Source organism: Tinamus guttatus, unplaced genomic scaffold (genome assembly GCF_059628265.1).
Source record: "Tinamus guttatus ecotype Peru unplaced genomic scaffold, ASM5962826v1 Tinamus_guttatus_pri_ptg000307l, whole genome shotgun sequence".
Lineage (NCBI taxonomy): Eukaryota > Metazoa > Chordata > Aves > Tinamiformes > Tinamidae > Tinamus > Tinamus guttatus.
The window spans coordinates 4,555,381-4,569,747 of NW_028288841.1; the positions used below are offsets into that span (position 1 = coordinate 4,555,381).

Genomic DNA, 14,367 nt, shown 5'->3' on the forward strand with positions numbered 1-14,367 from the left:
CGCCAATTCCGGCAATGCAAGATTCGGTATTACTTTTTTTGTTTGGCTCTTACCATTTAACAATTGATTTCCAGCACTTCTGGTAAGGGCAGTAAGGTAAAATGACACTGCTTGTACAGGGGGAAAGATGTTTCAAGAAACATGCAGAAAGACAGTGTTTCTGCTCATAAAAGTCAAGGCGATAGGCACTCATGGTGGGGGCAGAAAGGAGGGAGCAGAGATGTCCTCTGAAGTTAACAGCTTTAATGGATCTCGCTCAACTCAGATATTTTATGCTCAGTGTCATTGCTCCCTTCCACCTCAGCATTGACACATAGATCTCAAAGAGCAAAATGATTCCCTGATGCTGCTATAATGAGCAGGCAATTACCAGCTGTTATGATATATTGTTTGCAAAGTTTTCCCACTGTGTCTTAAGGATCTTTTAACTCTCACTGCCCTGGCTGTGAAAGCTGCAGCCAGCAGCACAAAGAAATGCTTCTTTGTGTTCCTGTGGTACATTTCAAGGTGTGAATATGGAGAAAAATGTTCTCCCACCTTGGGCTGCAGAAAGACCCTTCAGATGCAGAGCACTTGACTCCAGCAGGCGTTCTCGCCCCAAGAGATGCAGAGGTTAATTAGCCTCAAACACCACGAGCATCACTGCAATGGCAACAAGCAGTCCATATAGTTAAGCCAACCTTATTTATTGCTTTAAAGCTATGCAAATTTGTTTCATTGCTGCAAATCTCTCTTTAAGGTATATGACTTATAAGGATCTTCCCAGGACCTTTCAGTGGAGGCCCAAATCAACAAGACCATTCGTAGAGGCCTCCCCACCAACATCTTCCCTTCAACTGACCTGTGAAACATTTTTAGATGGACCTGACAGCATTTACACAGATGTGCCTGAGGTTCCTCTGCCCAAGCCCAAAAGACTAATGGGCTTGAAACTCCAGCATATATATCACACACATCTCAAGACTGATTTCTATTCTCTAGTTTAATGCAAATTTACACTAGGGAAGGCTCTCAAACTCCAGTGATTTGCACATGGGGTGTGAGCAAGTGATGTTTCACCTGTGAGCCTTCTTTTTGATCTGGGGTCAAGTGGGAACATCATTCAAGAGAATGATGCAGAACAGGCTCAAAGTCTATGCTATTTTTGACCTTCTAGCCCATACAAATGCAATTAGGTAGCACTAACCCTGAGAGCTTTGAAGGAAAACCCAGTCCATTTGAACACGCACAAAAAGTGCCCAGCTTAGTTCTTGTGACTGACCACAAGCCAGACACACTAATTCTGGATGACCATATACTTGGCTGTACTGAAGACTGGACTAAAACTGATTGGGGTGGTGGTAGTAGTGGGGAAAAGTGCAATGCTTTAGCACTTTAAGGTGAATTGCGAAATATATCACCAAGAAACACAAATATTTTCTGAGATAAACATTAAGACCATATGGACATGATAAAATATAGCACAGTGGTTTTGCAGTGTAACTCTCTCTGGAATTGCCCCCTATCTGTCCTAACCACACTACGCTGGAATAAAATTCATTTGGGAAATGGAAAATATTCTGGCAAAATGTTGCTTTGATTCCAAACAGCATCTATACAGCAGAATTGAGAACTACTTACTGCAATCAGTTACTTTGCATAGACAAGTCTTCAGTGAAAAATAGATTTTGAAAGATTTTTTTTTTTTCTGAGAATAGTGCTTTGTTTACTTGGTAGGTTCAAGGAGAAAAAGAACTGCGGCAGCTACCAAGGTACAAAAAAAGAGAATGTACCTTTTCTTTCAATCTTTTTAACAATGATTCTTTAAAATAAACTGAAAGGCCCAGTATCAGGCAAGGACAAAAACATATGCTTAACTCTGCATTTTGTGACTAGCAGCACTGATTTACTTTCAGGTTCCAGGCCTCACGTGGACCTCCTGGGTTGTCAAGTCTCCCTTCCACCGTTGCAGACATGTCAGATCCCCTTCAAAAATTTACAGACCTTCAGGCTCACGCCTCCAAGGCTCTAATGGGTTGGCACTCTCTTGTTTCCAGCTTAGAATGATTCATGGCCAAAGTACATCTATTTGCTCTTAAGCCAAGAGCTCTCTTTGCTTTAAGTATCTTCTCTGCCTCCCACCTGATACTGATAATAATTTTGCTCTCTCAGCCCCTTCGGTTCATTAAGGCAAAGCAGCTTTTTGGGTCTGCTCTTGCATGAGGCCAGATCAGCCCTGCCTGCAGGCTCCAGCTGGGGTTCATCCTCATCTGGACAGAGACATATCCCCTGTGAACTTTATCTAGCTCTACGGAGAGATCAAACAGGAAAATGATAGCAAGGAAATATGATGCCCTAAAGAGGGCAAGAGGAAGGGGAAAAGGGGAAGCACTTCACTTGAAATAGAAAATGAAAACGGAACAGAGATAAGCAAAGCTTTTCTACAGAGCCTCTTGAAAGCCAAATCTGTGACCCGCAGTTGTCCCTCTCTCAAGCAATATATCTATCCCCTGCCTGTGGAGGCTGCAGATGATGCTCAGGTGAGCCAGTGGAGCAGGGTGCAGGCGTTTCAGCTGCACCTTTCTCAAAACCATCCTTGTGCTCCTTGCTCAAAAGCAATGGCAGGACTCACCAGTTCCCCTAAGCTGAAGATGCTTTACATTAAATATTTCACAGGCTGCTGTCAGAGGCTGTGGGCTTTGCATTTTAACAATTAAACTACTTGCTGAGAGTGCACCAGTGACTCGGAGCAGGCAGAGCTTTTCCTGTGTTCTACACATCTCTTTCTGATGTTTTTCTGCCTGATTAGTAATCTCTTCTGACAAATCCTCGGGATGGCTCTGAGCGCGCGTCAGAGGGACGCTGCATGCAAACGTCACGCTACGGCACGGGTGCTGCACACTCTCCCAGCACTTTCCTCACTGGACACCAGAGGGAGGAGAAGGAAAGGACAACTCGCAAGGAAGCTCAAGAAGTGCTTGGAGAACCCTCAAGGAGCTCATCCGACACCGGAGGCAAGCGCCTTTCTGTAACAGGACCAAAATAAACAGCGGCATGCTGTCTGGGGATGGTGTTTCTGATAAAAGACTTGGCAGGGTACGGCAAGGTGACGTTCCTGGAGACACGACCCAAGCGCTTCAGCTGTGAGTGCCAAGTACATCTTATCTCCATCTCAGGGCCTGTACCAAACTGCTGGCTCCCTGAGCTGGGCTCGTGCTGCCTGTGACCACGTAACCTCAGCTAATCACCTTCCCAAACAGCTCTCTTCCTCCTGCACATGGAGAGGGGCATCCATCAGCAGTGGACTGTGGATCCACCACTGTCTCATGGCAACGTGAAGTTGGAAGTGCAAGTAATCTATAATCAGACTGAAATATCAGGGCCTCCGCAGAGGAAGGGGGTTCAGGAAACCCGAGCTGAGCAGGTAATACCAAATGCTCATATGGGTTTTGTATCTTGATTAAATGAAAGAAAGGAGATTCAGCATCTTTACCAAGGATCTATTTACTGCCTTATTAAAACTATACTTTTATTTCCTCATCAAATCTTTTCATTAAGCCTTCAAGGCATAAAGAAGATTATTAAATGTCAGCCACAATTCAAATAATTAATGTGTGGTGGTACCCGATACGCATGCATTCTCTGGGATGACTGATAATAGCTGCCGTTTTTCTTCCAACCATATTTTATCCAAAATACATAACTTACTCATGAGAATACAACACACTTTAGTACCTCTTAGTATTGAAAGTCTTTAAGTAACCTACCCGACGACACATGCAGGCACGTGCACATAGGAGCTACATGCATAACTGTTAACAGAGGGTGGTTTCTACAGCTCAGGACACAGAGCATTTCTAAACAGAAGTTTAGGAGAGCAGACCTTTCATGACACGCACTAAGAAAAGAACACTTCCAAGCAATTCTGAAGACCTACCTCCTCGCTGCACCAGCAACGTGACTTCACTTCCCTTGGGACATTCAATCAGCATATCCACCACCTGGTTGTGAGTGAGGCTCTGCACATTCTTCTTGTTGACTTCCACGATGAGGTCGCCCTCCTTCAGGCCTCGGCACCGTGGGCTGTCCACGATTTGTTTCACTCTTTGGCCACCCCCACCGGGACTGTCCGCTATAGTAAACCCAAAGCCCATAGGCCCCTTCACTATATGCACAGTTATGAGTTCAGGCTGCGTTGCTATTGAAGATGCCAAAGAGACTGTATCGTTGGGGTAGCTATGGGAGCCATTGGAAGAGACTTCAGCGGGGCTGCTCGGCCTCGCTTCCTTCGGGCCGTTCACCTTCCCCGTTTTACTACTGTGGCTCGCTGGAGAGTCATAATTTTCCTGCCCGTTGACAATGATCGGCTCTTTATCCAAAATTGCCACGGACGTAACCAGGCTCGTGTTGGGATCATCGGGATCGAAAGGCAGAGGGTAGCCTCGGCACAGTTCAAGGTCCACGCTGGCACCGATGGGAATGGACTGGAAGATTTTCACCACTTGAGCATGGGTATGGCCCAGCACGCAGGTATCGTTCACGCTGACTATGACATCCCCTGCAGAAGACACGGGCAGATAAGCCAAACCCACTTAGCCGCATCACTTCTGTGCACAAAGCTCCGATCCGCAGCATCCGTGGGTGTTACTCCAAGGGGAGCAAGGAGAAAGAGCATTCGTGCTTGAGCAAGCAAGAACTATCTGTATGCAATGCATTCTCTGCATAATGCTTTCATAAATATTTTTGACAGTGAAAATGCAATTTGGCTCATGCAAAAAATTAATAGGTTCAAATGACAATATATGGCCCATTTAACAGCTATTGCAAAGCCCAGCTCTCACTGTTACGCACTGCGCTACGCTGACATATGATTGAAACAAGACTTGGAGCTCGTGAGGGTTATAACAGGAGGCTCTCAACTACCAACTGCTCAAATAAGGTGCCATCTACCACGTCTCAGACCTATTAAGTAATTTTTATTATTAATACTGTGGCTACAAGACAAGGATGTTTAAGGTTGTGACATTCCATGTATAACTCCAGATCTGTGACCTCCGGTGATTCCTATCAGGAATTCACTGTGCTGGCCTAATCGCAGCCAGAACTAAGGATGGGTACCTGTTTCCATTTTGCCATCCAGCGCTGCGGGGCCGTCAAGCACCAAACTTTTGATTTGGAGAAATTCATCCGGCTCATCCCCTCCGACGACTGTGAAGCCGAATCCCCTGCTGCTTTTCCTTAGCTTCGTGTGGATGAACTTCCCTTTCAATTCAGAAGGGTTTCGGGTAAAAAAGGGTTTTCCTGTTTAGGAAGTTCAGAAAAAAAGATCTATAAATAGGCAGACAAGAATATCTGGTTTGTTTTTCTTCTTTCTCTCTCTATTCTAACAAGTGTATGGACAAATACAGCAGTGCTTTGGGTTAGAAACTCCAATCTGTTTGTGTCTCATCCCAGTCTACCCCTTTCATTGGGCCAACCGTGCAGTAAAACGGGCAAGCAAAAGCCCAACTGTGGCCTCTGGTAGCTGCAATTACACATTCCCAAGCCCTCGCAACGCACGTTCCATGAGCTCTGCAAACCCGCAGCACTTCCCAACGCCAGCACTAAGCACCTTTGTACTTCTAATTGTTTCTGATGCTTAGAGAGGAAAAAGCTGTGTCACTCAGCCCTCTGGTGACAACTCGAGGATCAGCAGTGCCTACTGCAGCCAGCAGTGCCGGCGTGTGCTGCTGTGAGGGAAGCGGAAAGCAGCCCTCGAGGGAGCCCTCACTGCGGGGTGGAGGCTCCCAAGCCTTCACTTGGGAACAGGGCTGGGGGAAAGTGCACCTGGAGATGCTTCTCCAAGGGGCCGTGCAAGGACTGCAACCTTCTGCTGTGAAGGGAGCACAGGAATAGGGCAATCCTGCACTTCAGGGCAGCTGCTCTGCTCAGAGCCCTGATTGCCAAAAAAGCCCTGCTGTCTGGAGCATGGTTGTCCAGCAATGAGGAGGGCTAAGAGGGAGCGTGTATTACCCAGCACTTGTGCTGGGCTCCTTTTTGGTTCAAAAGACAAGGAAAGCAAGCAAAGCTTGCTGGCATCTGCCTACCAACACAGCAAGAACTTGTCCTGCAGCAAGAGGCAAACAGAGACATTAGTCCACCCCATAGGCTACATCCCGTGTCGGACATTTAGGAGGTCTCATTTCAGATAAACCTCTGTTCCAAACTCTACTGGGAGTGCTCTGTTGTGGGTACTCTGTTGCTGGTGCTCACCTTGGTGGCAGGGATGGAAATTCCTGGTCCAAGGGCAGCTGGACACAGCAGCTGCCCAGCGTGTGTAGGAGAAGAGAGCAGCACCGTGAAAGGAGAGGAGAAAAGAGCAAAAGCGAGAGGCGAGACACTGGTGAGCACCAGGACACGTCATGCAGAGTGGTGCTGAGACAGGCTAATGCCCCAAAACGTCAACGGGCAGCCATGAGGAATGGGTGGAGAGCTGGGCATGGCTCCTAAGGTCGTCCCAGGGGTGACCATCCCATTGCAGCCCCGTGCATGGACGCCTGGGTCTGGCCTCACTGTAACACGCTGATGTGACATTCACGACTGATCCCTTGAAGTGGACCGGCTGTTTGAGGGCAGTTTCATACTAGCACATCCTCTATCCATGCCAGCGTACCCAACCTCCCGTGCTTCTCCTTGCTGCCCATCCCATTCCTCTCATACAATCTAAGCTCCTGTGAGCTCAACTTTGGAGACGACCTCCAAACACAGAGGAACATTTCTCAGCTCTTTCACCTTCCCCAGCCTTTGGGTTTCTGCAGACCAGAACAATGCTACAAACTCACCATTTACACACAGATAAAAATGAAGCCCACTTATGATCACTTACAACCAGAGAGCATTTGTCCTGGCAAGAGGAACAAGTGAAACTCTCTGCACTTTTTGACAACCTGATCTGGCAAAGTCTCAGCTCATGTGATCAATAAAAGAAAAAAATATGTTCTGTCCAGGTGATTATTTAAGACAAGGCACTGACCTGTGAGCAGTCAGCCATACACAGGACACTGACACTAAGCAGTAAGGTTGCAATTACGCCAAAGCACTTGGCCACATGTTCAGTTCAGATTTCAAATAGATCCATAATCAAACTGCAAGATACGAGCCCAAACTGTAAGTCTTTTTGAAAAAGCACTTCCCAAAGCTGCTGGTGACTTAACGAGCTTCAACTCAGGAGCTCTTTCAGAAGCAACGTGCAATGCACTTTGCCTCTTTGCCTTCTGGTCCTGTGGACAGCTAAGGACTGAGCAAAGACCCCTATTATCTCTATAAAAGTTCCCAAAATAGCAGAGGATCTTCAAGATCCCCCTTCTGGTATTCCCCCAGCTCCTACTCCCTCAACATTAAAAACGTTTGAATTCGATTCTTCAATTGGATTCAAGGCACAAACTGAAAAAGGAAAACCATAAAATCACCAACCAGACCCTTCCCTGGCAAAACTAGACAAGCTACTTGGGCAGTCACAAATGCAAGAAGGACACTTGAGCTCTCCAAAATTAAGGTACTGCCAAATGGTGCCAGTGGTGTACCCACATCACAGCGCTCAGACATGCCAACCAGCTGCCAGGGCTGCTAAAACTGCTTTGACCTGACAGTGTGCCTGCCTCTGTGTACAAACATGATGTGACATCGGCTTGGGCTCTCAAGCTAAAACATGAACATGTGTTTTCATCACACTGCAGCATGATGAGGCTCTTTTGTTGGGTTTTGGGAGGAAAGGTTAGCTTGTGTGAACAGAATAAACGCCCGCACTGGGTCTTATTTTATGATTCTCATTACAGACTCAGAGTTTAGCAGATACGAAAGCCTAATCCTTGTGTGTCCCCCTAAAACCCTGCAGAAAAGGGATCTATGTGCATCCACTTGCAGCTGTTGCTAAATCCTGTTGATGTGGAAGCTCCTGTTTTCACCATGACTTTTAAAGACCTAGAAACCATAGAAAACTACCACAATCCTCTTGAAGTGTGGGCAGTCTCATTTGCCTCACATCTAGTAGCCAGGATCACCGCTCTAAAAACCTCGGGATAGTCGGCAGGCATGTGCCTTGCTCCTATGACCCTAGTGATGCCGATCCTCCCTTTGCTGGTGGTTGAAGAAATTCTGTTCAAGAAAAATCTTGCTTGCTGCAGTTCAACAACCGGTTTAACAAGGTTGTTACCTTGCACTGGTGCCTCCCGAACTGCCTCTTGGTTGTTTGAAACATGGTTTGGAGCAGCGGGTGGTGGGAGAGATGGACACTCCTCTGTCCATTCTGGAGAGGGCAGAGAGGGAAACGTTACTTGTTTCACAACCACCCCACGAGCTCCTAAACATACACACTCGAGTGTGGGGTCGTACAGAGGAGATACGTGAAGCATGACAAGAGGGGAAGAGAGAAACAGAGCCAGGGAGAGGTAACTTGAGACATCCAAAACCAACTCGGTAGGACTCACCACGCTGAGATCGACCAATTTGTCTGCATAGTTATCTATTTCACACTCACCCATGGAGCTTACAATGATTTGCACCCAAGTGGTCTCAACATTTTGTATGAAAACTGGTCTCCACAGCACTCATGATATCTGTTCCCCTTGAATTTTAACCAATAGACCTGGTGTTGCAAAAAATGGGGCCTCAGGAGGAACAGCGAGGCCTAAAGTATCTTCCCTTAGACCCTAACAATTGTTCAACGATGGGAAAGTTACAAAGGTACCAAAACAAATCAAATGCAGTCAGGCTGCATTAAAAAAAGTGATTCAAATTAATGAAAATTTAGGTGTTACAGCTCAAAAACACCCAACTCTGCTACACCTTCTGTGAAGAGCATATGCAAACTTTCCTCTGCATGCCATACTGCCTTCAAACACTACGAAAGGGAGGGCAAACACATCGGCATGAGGCCTCCGACCTGAGGAATGGCACGTGCCCCAGTAAAAACCCCAGCCATCACGCCTGCCCTAGGGCCAACCTTCTGGTGGTGGTTGTTGTTGCTCAAGCTGTTTCTTCCTCTTAGCTTCAAGAACGGGGTTTTCATATTGTGTCTTCCGGTTGATGTGGCTGAAGAAGAAAAAGAGCAGTAAATTAGGAAAGCCTTTCGATGACAAGCAGGAATGGCAGGCATGGCTCAAAACTCCTCTGAGGAAAGGGGTAACGCAGCAAAGTAACCCAACAACAGCATGTGAAGCAATGTTCACCATTTCTGCCAAAAGGCTTATTTAGAAAAACAAGCAGGTTGCAGTACTGATATGATATCTTGACTAGGAATGGCCAATTCTTTCAAATATATTAAAGTAGCCTTTTATCTGGGAAAAGTTAGATTAAAGTGGGAAAGGCACTCTGTCTGATTGCATTTTAAAAGACAGGTCTATATCAACGCTGCTTTAATCCGACTCCCAAAGGTGCAGTCATTCCCTGGCTCACTGAAGTTAAAGAAGAAGCCAACAACTGGTAACATCTGTCAGCTACATGATCAATGCATACCCTTAACAGTGTCTGAAATATATCTACCTGGATGCAGGCTAGAAGCTGAAAAGCTGGGCTCTGGATGAGCGTATATATATATATATATGTGTGTGTGTGTGTGTGTGTGTGTGTATATGTATACAGAATTAGCCACTAGGAAATATTCCCAGTTGAAACCAGTGTTTGGTGAAAATTCCACTGTTCTCTTTGGAGGTGCCTCAAGTTGCTTTTGACCCAGAATGAGGTATTTGTCACTAACAGTTGTTACCAATTTTAGGGAAAGACTGGAATGCTGAAAACCAAACCAAACACAGATGAGCAAAGCACTCTGCAGAGGATTCACCATTGCATGAAACCAAATCACCACCATCACGAGATGGGGGCAGAATAGATTCCCAGTTCATCAGTCATTCGGTCCCACTGCAGTCACTCAGTAGCAATTTTGCTATGACAAAGAAGCAGGTAGCAGGCAGCCCCGAGCAAATTATAGTGGCCTATGACCAGGAACACCACTGCTGAATTGGCTCCCCCAGGAAAAAAGAGAGCATTTGGAAAGGGATTTCAAAATAGAGAAAAGCAACCCTTAATCTGTCCCTATACAACATCAGTTATTTATTGACATTAATTGCAGGGATAGCTTGAAATGGCTATATACAGCCACGCATCTCTCTGTCTAGGACTTAGAGAGGGAGCAGGTTAGCAAAGGATAAAAATGTTCATGTCCAATTTCTGTAATTTCTCAGCGCAGACTAGAGTAGTTTCTCCATCACTGCAAACCGTTCCTATTACCAAGGACCTGGTAGGCTTAATTGTAATAGCTGAAAATACATTTTTGTGTGCAAGGCAAGGCTTGCCATTAAAAACAACTTCTTCTATCATCTCTTGTCCCACATCTTTATCAAAAATTTTAAATTACCAAATAATTATGACTCAAGCATAGTACTGAGTTCTGTTTAGAATATTTCTGCTAAAGACCAATAATAAATCTCTAGAAAAACACATCAAATAAGCAACTAAAAACAAGTTCGAGAATTTTGCAAGAGATTTTTTGCAATTTGTAAATCTAAAAGGTGATTTTATTTAATGCTCGGTGGTTATAGTAGTTTCTCAATGAAAACCTTTAAGTGAACAGAAAGAGTGCTTCAGTTGGAAGGGAGAGACGCAAACATTTAAACTGTACACTTCCTACTATCTGATAGATAGTAAATACCTAATAGATAATAAGTAGAATAAACTTAGATTTCTTTGCCATTACTTTTCTATTTAACTTCATCACTGAGGAGTGCCACAAAATTAATGGGCACATTTATAAAGCGACATGAAAAATGCTGGAGAGACCTCTTGGCTTGACATTTAATAGCTGAAAAATATTCTTGATGTCTTTGGTAAATAAATGCCAGGCCTTAATTACACAGCTTGCTAACCTTGTTTCCCCAGGCACTGATGGCAGGGTCAGAAATGAGCCCAAGCAGACAGAAACTCTACTCTGTGTCTATTCTGAGGGCTATCATAAGCCATGCTACTACACAGGAATATACACATAATTAAAAATTCATTTTATGGGGTCAGTGTTGAAACAAAACTCAGATCTCTGGTTTCCCAAGGGAGCATTTCTGTCGTGTAGATAAAAAAGAAGCTGCTCCAATTCCAGAGAGAGTCGCATTAAACCTGTAATTCTGCACAGCCCAACACACCGCAAGGCCAACAGCCTGGTGGGTATTTGGCTGCACAGATGCTTCTGTTCCTCCTTTTGAGTGTTTCTTATTCACAACTAACTTGGGGGTCTGCTTTGCCCGCTCAAGTTTTGTAACATTCAGGGAATCATGCGCAGTTAATTGCACTCTTGTTCATGCTGTCTGAATAAATGTATCTCATCTTAAAGAGTACTCTGCTTTGGAGTAGGAGTCAGGATCACCCTCCACTTTTCCAAATTAGGGCCTTTACTGAAAAAGCAGCAATTCACGGGGAAATTCAGACCTTCTAGCAGCAACGTGTTGGGGTTTTGCATACCCTGAACTTTGGATGCTCTTTTCCTTCCCAAGTGCTCCCCTGACCCCAGGATGCTCCAGCCTCCCTCGAGCTCATCCCAACGCCAGGATGCCCCGACTCCCTTGAGCTCAGCTCTACTCTAGGATGCTCCTGCCTCCCCCGAGCCCACCAGCAACGTTGGGTTGCAGGAGCTCGAGGATGCTCCTGTGCAGGCAAGGTCTGAGATGTAGATCCTTGGGCCCCCTTGGGTGCCCTGCTGTCCACACAGGTGCAGTGGTTGCTGCTCCTCCTCCTCGGCAGGACATGCAACCAACATAGGGGTCCGGACTCGCACAGGAAAAAGCATTTCTCTGCCAACAGCCATTGCAGAGCGACACTTACTCTACATAGTAGACACCATATACGGGATCCTCAATTTTCTCCCAACCAGCAGGCAATTCTGGAAACAGAAAAAAAAAAATGAAGCTTCTGAAGCAGATTTTATCCCACTCTTCCTTAAGGCATAAAATTCATCAGTAGCTCACACCTGACTTCCAACCCAACTTTCAGGATGCCCATAGTCTCCTTTTTAAAGCATGGCATGGCACTTCAACATCGTAAGTTGTCCCACCAGTGCTGGGTTAGCAAATCACCAAGAAGCCCATCAATTTTAGATTTGCCCTTTTTTTGCATTAAATGAAAAAAACGATCAATAAGTTTCCTGCTTGGGAGTTCCCCAAGTTCCTCCTGGCTAGACTGCCCTGGGCACAGCAGCCAGAGGCAGAAACATTGCAGTGGGCACAGGCTACAAGGCAGGAGATTTTAGTGTCAGCCTAGAAATACAGGTGAGATTATGGCAAGAGCTTCTGGCAGACAAACTTTTCATCTCTTATTCCAGGGCTAGGCCAAGCACGCTCACCACTGCTGATAAAGGCTATTTTTTCTACACCTTTCTTAGGGATTTACATTGTTTTGCAGAGCCCCCATCTCAATGTAAAAGTGCACTTTGGTAATTGGACAGTGGGAATTTAATGTAAACAGCCCCAGACGGCAACCAGCCTCCTGAGTGCTTCTACACACAGGCACATTTTGATGCGTAACTTTCAGTATAAAAATACATGTTTCCATAATCACATGTAACAGCAATTTCCTTTTTTTAATTAGCATAATTAACAAGCAAACAAAAAACAGCTCTGAAGATGGAATTAACATTTGGAAATGTATCCATTTTTGTTCCGTTGATTTTCTAAACTGGAAGCATTTTAACTATAATTAGCAAATGTAATTGAATCACTTCAGTTATTTTTCAGGTTGATACAGTTGTAGGTGTTACTTAAGGGGCTTGATCCTTACCCCACTCAGTTTTATATTCCCATTAGCTGCAGGTCCTGAAATAAATTGTCCTAAAAAAGAAGTGGGATTCTCATGGAAATCTGTGCATCAGTCCAAAAGGCTTCACCATGCCATGGACTGTGCAAGTTCAGTCCCTGCTCCACAGACTCTACACATTTAATACATAAGTAATGAGGAAGTCACTGACAGATAAGACAAGCTTACAGGCTGCCTGCTCAAGTATTTCCTGCAAAAATAATTCCTCAAAGATATCACTAAACTGACAAACCAATAGTAAATCATCAGTGCTTATTTATTATCAAAGGCAAAGATTTATTTTCATTAATGGCATCAATTGGTGAGCCCATACAATCAATAATGACCCATTAATTTGAATAAATGTAACTATCTAGTTCTGTATTTATAGTCTCTGGCTATGTTGCCATAAGGCTTGAAATATTTCCAGACTGCAGATGAACAGAATCTATACAAACACACATGGATTAATTACTCAAAGTTTATGTTTGTGTTCCGAATTGGCTGAAGATTAGATGAAATTCATTTCATGGATTTTGCTCCACATGTCCCTTTTTTGCCAATAGAAGAGAGGTTTCCATTCTCATTTTTTAGTGCTCATCAGTTATAATGTCTTTGGATTCCTTGAGACATAAGCAACTAAATGCAAGCCAGTGCTAACTTTTGGGCATGAAAATACTTTGCAATTCTATTCACAGACCAATCTGAAATGAATTATTTGAAAACAGATCACTCCTCTGTGCTGTGCAAGAAGGAAGTCTATACGTGAGCAGAAGTTAAAAAGCTACAGGTCAATCTTGAGAGTGTTCTTGCTAAGTGAACCATCTGATTTGCAAAGGACTCTCATATGGTAAAAACACTGTAGAATTTATTTGAAGAGTTTCAGTTCAATTAAATCATGACCTAGAAAGCATTCAGAAAAATCATAATTTGTGGCAGCCATTTCATTCCTAATTTGCACTATGGTGAAAGCTGCATGGTGAAGAAACCAAGCTGGAAAAAATAAAAAACTGAATGGAGGGAAAAATAACATGTAAATGCCTTAAAATGAGATTGTTTGGACTGTGAAGTGTTCTTGAATTTTAAAGCTCAAACAGAAATATTTTACTTTCCTTTTCTTCATAATTATTTTTTTTTCCTTCCTTTTTCTTTCCTTTAAAGTATTCTCATGGAAGGTCAGAAAACGTTCACACCCTCAAACTGCTGCTTTCAACCAATTTTTGTTGACTATGTAGATGTGCTTTCAGACTTACAAGCTTCTGAAATTTCTCTAAAGTAAAAGGTTGGTCCGTATTCTCCATAGCCACCTTGTGTATACTCACACCTTAGCTGCTTTAAAATAATATTCATCTACCTATTTTACTTTTCGTGACAAACTGAAGATGACCCTGAACATTAGACCGTACTATAAATGTAAGGTTTCCAAAAACATTTTTCGTGTTTAGGAGCCATATGGTTTTTACTTTGGCATATCCATGAAGCACTCTGTAGATTCAAAATACTTGTCAGCAGGTAACTTCAATGGATAAATATTAAATCATATACTTTTAAGCATGTGGTAAATGCACGAATTCCTGC

General features: G+C 44.1%; 1 protein-coding gene across 18 annotated transcripts in view; it reads right to left on the reverse strand.

Annotated features, from left to right (window-relative positions):
* MAGI1 (membrane associated guanylate kinase, WW and PDZ domain containing 1) overlaps positions 1-14,367 on the reverse strand; it is a 271,549-nt gene that overhangs the window by 42,521 nt on the left and 214,661 nt on the right. For 14 of the 18 annotated variants that reach the window (XM_088528302.1, XM_088528297.1, XM_088528294.1 and 11 more), the window contains 5 exons: positions 11,824-11,881; positions 8,960-9,048; positions 8,171-8,263; positions 5,098-5,280; positions 3,917-4,537 (listed from right to left, as the gene is read on the reverse strand). In XM_088528302.1, the coding sequence (XP_088384428.1) occupies positions 3,917-4,537; positions 5,098-5,280; positions 8,171-8,263; positions 8,960-9,048; positions 11,824-11,881 (1,044 nt within the window). The remainder of the gene's footprint in view (positions 1-3,916; positions 4,538-5,097; positions 5,281-8,170; positions 8,264-8,959; positions 9,049-11,823; positions 11,882-14,367) is intronic. The other 4 variants (XM_088528301.1, XM_088528300.1, XM_088528299.1 and 1 more) reach the window with 1 other exon arrangement.